The sequence below is a fragment of the Buceros rhinoceros genome, unplaced genomic scaffold (assembly GCF_000710305.1).
Source record: "Buceros rhinoceros silvestris isolate BGI_N320 unplaced genomic scaffold, ASM71030v1 scaffold21029, whole genome shotgun sequence".
Lineage (NCBI taxonomy): Eukaryota > Metazoa > Chordata > Aves > Bucerotiformes > Bucerotidae > Buceros > Buceros rhinoceros.
Window position 1 is genome coordinate 17,859 of NW_010431190.1, and position 7,265 is coordinate 25,123.

General features: G+C 52.7%; 1 protein-coding gene across 1 annotated transcript in view; it reads right to left on the reverse strand.

Annotated features, from left to right (window-relative positions):
- KMT2A (lysine (K)-specific methyltransferase 2A) overlaps nucleotides 1-6,262 on the reverse strand; it is a gene marked incomplete at its 5' end in the record, with an annotated part of 24,069 nt that extends 17,807 nt beyond the window's left edge. Inside the window, 8 exons of the mRNA XM_010143350.1 lie at nucleotides 88-234; nucleotides 1,355-1,468; nucleotides 2,314-2,442; nucleotides 3,065-3,138; nucleotides 3,758-4,129; nucleotides 4,566-4,630; nucleotides 5,468-5,702; nucleotides 6,052-6,262. Of these exons, the coding sequence (XP_010141652.1) occupies nucleotides 88-234; nucleotides 1,355-1,468; nucleotides 2,314-2,442; nucleotides 3,065-3,138; nucleotides 3,758-4,129; nucleotides 4,566-4,630; nucleotides 5,468-5,702; nucleotides 6,052-6,262 (1,347 nt within the window). The remainder of the gene's footprint in view (nucleotides 1-87; nucleotides 235-1,354; nucleotides 1,469-2,313; nucleotides 2,443-3,064; nucleotides 3,139-3,757; nucleotides 4,130-4,565; nucleotides 4,631-5,467; nucleotides 5,703-6,051) is intronic.
- Nucleotides 6,263-7,265: the final 1,003 nt, after the last annotated feature.

Below are 7,265 nucleotides of genomic sequence, written 5' to 3' on the forward strand. Positions count from 1 at the left end.
CGCACATGGCCAGCCAGGCCGCGGGGCGAGGGGAGCTCCGGGAGCAGTGTGGGATGGCCACCACATCCCCGGGAGGTGGGCTGATACCTTGGTGGCCTGGTGCTGTCTCCCGCAGACGTGGCAGAACTTGCAGCGCCGGCAGCACCAGTTCTCCAGCTGCTCCTCCAGCGGCCGCTCGCTCTCCTCCAAGCAGAACTTGTGGAAAGGCTCACAGCAGACCTGGCAATACACAAACTGCAGGGGGAGAAGGGGCTTAGCAGGTCGGAAGCTGCTCTGGGGTCCCACACAAGCCCCCTCGCGCTCTGAACTGCTCTGAATTCTGCTGAACAAGGATTTCTGTGGCTGTGCTTTAGGAGAGAAACGGCGCCTGTGCTACAAACAATCCTAACACATGCTGGTCCACCCACACCAGGCCTCTGGCAGCCAAGAGGGGTCTGGACCTGGTCTGATCTAAGCGCTCTGAGTACTGCGGAGGCCTGTAGGGCTCGTCAGGGTCTCCTTTCCTCGCTGCAACACAAGCCAACCGCCCCAGGAGAAACGCTTGGTGCAAACAAAGGGACATGTGGAGCCAGGAGAGACATCTTGCCCTCCACTCAGCTTAACTGGCCCATGTGAAAGTTCTGCTGATTTCTACCTGTCCCCTGTAAGGCTTGTCATACTAAAAATAATCATCCTTCAGGCACAAACACTGCAGGCTCAGAGTGGATGGACAAATCATTTGTACCCTTGAGCAAACTGACTGAGGAGGGGATGGCTCTGTGCTCCACCAGACCTTCGCAGTCCATGAGTTAACTGATGTCCACATGCAACATCCCCTCTCCCCCTCAGGTACTGGTCACTCCTCACAACCAAGCCCCGGGCAGCCTTCCCTGGTTGAGAAGGCCCCTATCTACACCTGGAAACACATTTAACACATCCTAATCCAGCACCAGCACCTTCCTGGTCACGTTCCAGCACCGGTTTGCAGCTCTCAGTAGATACGGACATCCCTCTGAAGGTCAGTGCTGCCCGAAGCCCTTTAATGTCACCAGGCAGCCCTTCTCACCTCGGGTCACAAGAAAGCAAAGCCCTGGCTCTACATCAGGGGCGGGTTTCCAAACGGAGAGGGGACGTGCGTGCTCCCAAACGGGCTATTCTTTACGCCTAACGCCGTTCACCTCCACGGCCAGCAGAAGTTTCCAAACTGATTTTAAACACCGCGCGCTTTAGCCTCTTGGGACAAAGTTCAGCAAGGGCAGATTTACAGGCGTTACTTTAATGTCTCCAGGATTAAGGCACGGTATTTCTTAGCGTTTTATTTCTGTAACAACACGGTGCTGCAATAAGCGATCGACAGCAGAACGCAATGCTTTACCTCCACGTGTCCACTGCTGGCACAGAGAAAACAGACCACCCTGGGAGTAATAGGTACCGAGGTGACGATGCCTAACCCACCCATCTCCCAAACATTCTCCACTTCACAGTCCTCCTGAAAGCACAAAAGGACACGTCACCAAGCAGAACAAGGCAATAGGACATCAGCATGACAAAGCACTCACAACATTCACTGCTGCCTCACAGCTCCGGGCCTGCGGTCTCAAGCTGAAACAGCCTCACCCTCTACCAGGGTCTACCTGGGGCCCGTCCCGCCTTGGCGCTGCTCTGGCCGAGAGCGTGCAGTAAGGCGCCAGCCTCCCTTCTACGGAGGGCCAGCCTCAGGGACCAGACAGAGTGTGTCACGATTGCACAATTATTACTGAACGGGATGTTTCAGAAGAATTATACTTTATTAAACCTCCGTATCTGTATAAAACACTTGTGAGATCTCGCTAGAATCTCCAGTATCAACACTTATAGATGGACTGAAAAATTATTAGGAAAATAGTGATTTTTATTATTTCCACACTGTTGTTCAAAAAAATACATGGTCGATCAGTTTAACACCCCAGATATTCCCCGAATGCCGTGAATTACAAGTCACTAACATTTTCCCCAAATCTTGTTGGCTCAACTTGTGGTAAGGTTTTATAGTTCCATCTTAATGGAATAATTCTTCATAAACCTCAAATCCTTGCTCATCCTCCCATAGTGACAGTTAAGGTTTTAAAGCTTTAAGTGTCTCTTCATCCAGAACTCTAATTATGAGAAAAAAAAAAAGGCATAACAGGCTTCTAAAAAATCAACCAGTGACTTGTGGTGAAGGCTCCTACTTGCAGCTCTCTGCACGTACCCGACAGGCAAACCGAGCGGCTCCTGCCAGCACTCCCGAGGGACTCTAGCTCCAGCGCTTACAGCCAGGGAACATTCAAACACTTAAAACATTTTGTCCTCTACCTTGAAATCCACCCGGATTCTGTGGACTCCGTCTGTAGGTGGCTTCTGCTTGGAACTGCTCCCGTTGGTCAGCGTGCTGAGCGAGTTCAGCGTGCTGCTCTCTGGCTTGCTTACGGGAGGGGGCTTCTCCTGGTCAAGCAAAGCAGCCTCCGTTAGTCCCGGCCCCGCACGTCAGAACATCACCAGTAGTTACACTATACACCGCAGGGATTACAGACAAAACCCCCAAACCATCGCAGAATTAATGAGTATTAATTAAGAGCTGCAAGCAGTAACCGCTTCTTAAGAGCTTTCCACAGCGATTCCGTGTCTAACCGCCTGCTGCACTTCCCCCTCCCATCCTGCTGCCCCCTCCTGAGCACTGGGCTGGGGCTTGCTGCAGTGCAGCAATTAGTCCCTAGGCGCTTCTCTCCCAGATTTCAACAGGACCAGCCTTTCCTTTGGTTGGGTTTGGTTGGTTTGTTCTCGTAACGGAGCTGTTCCTGAGACGAAGGCGATTCCATTTGTTAAGGAAAATCCAGCCTCCACCCCACAACGTGCCAGTCTCAGAGAACGAGTTAACACCCAAACTGAGTCTTAGGTGAACGCCAGATATTCTGGTGTCCACAGACTGCCGTGAGGAAAAATCCAGCAGCTCCAAGCACAGCAACAAAAAAATGAGTATCTGCCAAAGGGTTAAGTGATAGAGTTCTTTCGAGACAGAAGCTGCAGGTTCTTGAACATTACTGACTGGGTACAGAACAGCACTCACCTTTTCTTTTGGTTTCTGTTTCACAGGGAAAGTTGGACGGGGAGCAATCTTCTTTTGTTTGCTTTGTTCCGTGCCTAGGAAGGGGGGAAAAATTATGAGTATTTCAAGTAACTAACAGCCACCTGTAGAGAAGAAAAGGGAAGAAAAAAAAAAAATCAGCTAGGTAATGTGCAATGGATTTCAGACTAGAACCTTCCACCCTCTCCTTGGCTGCGCCTCTCTTGCTGCAGCTGGCGCGGGCTCCTCCAGGCATGACCCGGAGTTTGCTCTGCTCAACTCCTGAAGCGCTCCAAAGCCCAGAAGTCCTGGAGCTGCCTCACCGGCCGCTGCTTGCACAGTCTGTGCTGTGTGGAACAGCTGACTGCGCCTTTGCAGCGCAAGATCACATCCTTCTCGCTCCACACTCCGACTGAGAACAGCCGCAGACTGAGCAGCAGTGGAAATACTCCTCAGGACTGCCAGGAATTCCTGACCAGCCACCGGGATGAGGCCGGCCACTGCTTCCCCACCCCAACACGCGCTGCTCTTCTGAAAAAAGGGAAGCCAGTTCTAAGCAAAACTTCCCAACTGACCCGCTGCAGTTTCAGCGGATTGTAAAGCATTTACCAGCTTTGAAACCCATCAGCTTTTAGGGGTATCCACACTGCTCCTTAACGTGGCTCAAACGCGCTGAGGACACGCAGTCCTGCCTACCGAGTTCTGGCTGGGGAGTCTGCTTCTTCTTGGGCTCGGCGGCGGCAGGTTTGGGTGCTTCTTTTTTCAACGGTCCTGAGCTGGGTGGCTGAGGAGGAGGGGGCTGCACTGGCTGGGCCACTTGCTTGCCAGTCTTCCTGGTGCCCAGCGCAGGGACCTGTTTAGGCTCCGACACTGCCACGGAGGAATGCCCATCCTCGTGCTTCTCCTCCACAGGCTTACGGGCAGGCTCACTGCTCTTCTTCACAGCATTGTCTTCTCTTGCCACAGCAGCCTGAGGAGCCTGCTTCTGTCCCGAGTCCAGCTGGTTCTTTCCAGAATGGCTTTCCTTCTTATCATTTGCCTTCGACTTCTTCTCTTTCTTTTTTGCAGCTAGGAAGAAGCAGCAGCAATAAAGCAACACAGACAAACCAGTGTGACCTCAAATGATTTGATGCTTTTTTAAAACAAGGAAACAGACACTTCGGTGTCAGAACTTTGTTGTTCTGTTGTACAAAAGAAAAAGCAGTACTCAAATACATACAGCGCTCTGTCGGTAACACGAATTCACTTGGCTCATCTGTGTTCTAACACCTTGGACCTCTGTTCCGACAGAGCAGTCACTGCAAACCCCTCTGCACTAAAGCCGATTCAGAGCTGAGCTGGGCAGAGGGGAACGGGGGCTTTGTACAGCGACACTCGGGGGTTCTGGCGACCGCCCAGCTGCTGTCACATGGACAGACCGACCTCTGGAGGTCCCAGCAACAAGCAGAATTTGAGAGGTGACAATTTCTCTCCCATGATATACTTGAGCCAAGCTGTAGCCTACCTTTCGCTTGCTTCTGGAGATAGGCTTTTGAAGGCATCCACTGCAGATTCTGGCATTTCCTCATTCTGCAAAGAAAGACCACACCGTGAAATTGGAAGCACAATGTAGACACGAAGAGGGGAGTCCGAAAATACTCAAAGTGAAAAAACACATGATCATACACCTGCTACCTTTTTCCAAACAATCTTTTTCTTTTTACCCTCCCTTCTTTAGAGGTATGTAAAAGAAACTTCTCCTCCTCCTCTGTTTCTTCCTGCCAGTTTCCACGCTCTCAACACAACTTTGAGGTCAATAAAGCTGATTGATAGGTAACAACACTGCTTCACCAGTAAATCCCCACCCATTCCACCTCCTAGATTTCAGCAGTATTGCAGTACTCCCAAGAGCTCCAAGAAACCACGTCACACCCTCTCAGCTGTAGGTTTCAGGCAATCCCAGCCCAGGCCGTTTCAGACAAAAGCCGTTACACCTGAAGAGCAGAATTTCTTCATGACATTCCGAGACACAGGAAATGTGACAAACAACGCCTTGAAAACATGAGCTCTTCAGAAACGCAGTTTGGGAGAACGGGAGATAAATACGTGCATGTAAGCTGTCCTCCTTGCAAAGCCCACGCTGCCTAACGAATCCCCCGGTCTCACACCCAGCACTCTCCAAAGCTACGCTGCTTCAGTCAAACTGGCCAGGAAGAGCCAGAGGTGGACTCTGAGAACTGAGTGCGCAATAAGCACACCTCAAACCAGGAACTCGACTCAAACTAAACTGTTTATGCTCCCCTGCTGTGGTCTGGCCTCAGCCCAGGGCAAATTCCCTCCAGGCCCGCTGCTCCATGCCCCGGATCGTGGGGGTGCTGGCCTGGGCAGCGCAGGCTCAGCCCAGCAGCTCCTCGGGCACACACTTACTTGCAGCACTGCTTCTTTATGTTGCGCCCTCCGAACTTGGGTTTGTCCAGACAGTTAGTGCAGACCCCACAGTCCTCCGGGACCTGGCAGCCCGAACACTGCCCACAGCGCCTCGAGCGCCGGCCCTTCTTCACCGGAGGCTCTTGTTGTGCCTTGTTTCTGGTAACCGGCTTAATTGGCTTGATCGGTGGAGCAAGAGGTTCGGCCTCTTCCGAGCCAGCTATCGATGACTTATCTACCAAAACAAACGTCTGATGTGAACTCGCCGATGTCGCAGAATGCTCCCACAGCATCTCATTTGATGATGGAATTTATGCCACAAAGCGTAAATTCATCCGCAAAGGCACACACGGTGTGTGTGTCAGCACACGTGTCCACACACGTACGTTTGTGTATGTCTGTCTGCGTACACACAGCCCTCGTCAGGACACAAGCTCACACCAATCACCAGCAGCTGAATGGACTAACCCTGCTGGAGCGGCACCGCAATGGGAGCCCTGAGCCGTTTCGCAGACTCTCCCTTGTTAATCCCTCCATGCAGCCCACGAACAGTGGCTCTGTCGGAACCCACCACCCGCACTCACCATCGTTCCCCATGGAAGACAGAATCTTCTCCCGCTCCTCCCACGGTAAGGCACTCAGAGTGGGCATGTCATCGGGAAACACCGCACGCTTGCGGCCCAGCGCCACGGCTGCTCTCCTGCACACGTGCTTGATGCGCGGTCCCCGGACTGATGTTTCCGATGAGTCGCTCTCTTGTCCCTGGGTTTGGGAACACGAGAACAGAGAGTGCTCCTAAGGGAGGACCGAGGGAGGCTGGGAAACACAGAATGGAAACTACTTCTAAACAAGCTAGAAAGAGGAACACTGTACCTTAGCTTGTACTTTGCAAGAACTGGGCTAAGTTCTTACTTGGCCTTCTGAGCCTCACTTACCCAAGAGAGGATCAACTCCCAGAGGTTTCGCTCAGCTGGAGCTAACAGGTGAGTTTCCACTCGCAAAGCCCCTCACGCAGCCGTGTTATCGAGGCACTGGTGTCGTAAACACCAGTGTCGGCCAGAACTGGACGAACACTCAGTGCCGACCCACCCAGCAGTAGCTGGGAGTAAGTCCAGCCGCCTGACAGCTCTGCAGCGGCTGGCCTGTAAGATGAGGGGCTTATGCTGACTAAGGGGCTAAGAGAAATGCAGCATTTCACTGCAACTTTCCATGTTTTCATCACAGGATTCTGAAATACCTGCTACTATAAGGACCTCCCCAGAGAGGCGACTGCGAGGGCTGGGCTGCCTCTGCGGGAGGCCAGACATGCAGAAGCACGTGCGTCTTTGCATGTTAAACATTCCGCTAAACCCTCCATCCACGAGAAAAGCTTGAGCGTTCTCCATTTAAAATACACGCTACTTCAGCTACTAAGGAAAGCAACAGTTTAAATAAAAAGGAAGTTCTCGCTAAAGAGGGGTGCAGGACAGGGTGGCTGTGGGGCTGGGGAGAGAGAAGAGCGACGGGAAGCAGGTCCCCCGTTGGATGCTAAACCCCAGTGGATTTTACTCCCATCCATAGTGACAGATCGCCACCACGTAAAGTGAAAACCAGAAAGAGACCAGGAGCAGCTCCAACTGCAGAAGCCAGCCTTGTGCTCGAGAAGGGCCTACAAGAAGCGTCGAGGCCGAGCAAGGCTGCTGCGGCTTGCTGGAGCCGGGCTGCTCGGAGCGAGTGCTGCTGCGCTGGTGATCCCTGGGCCTGGGGTTACGCAGAGCAGCCCACTGCGCAGCCCTGCTGCCGGCTCCCCCGAGGCCGA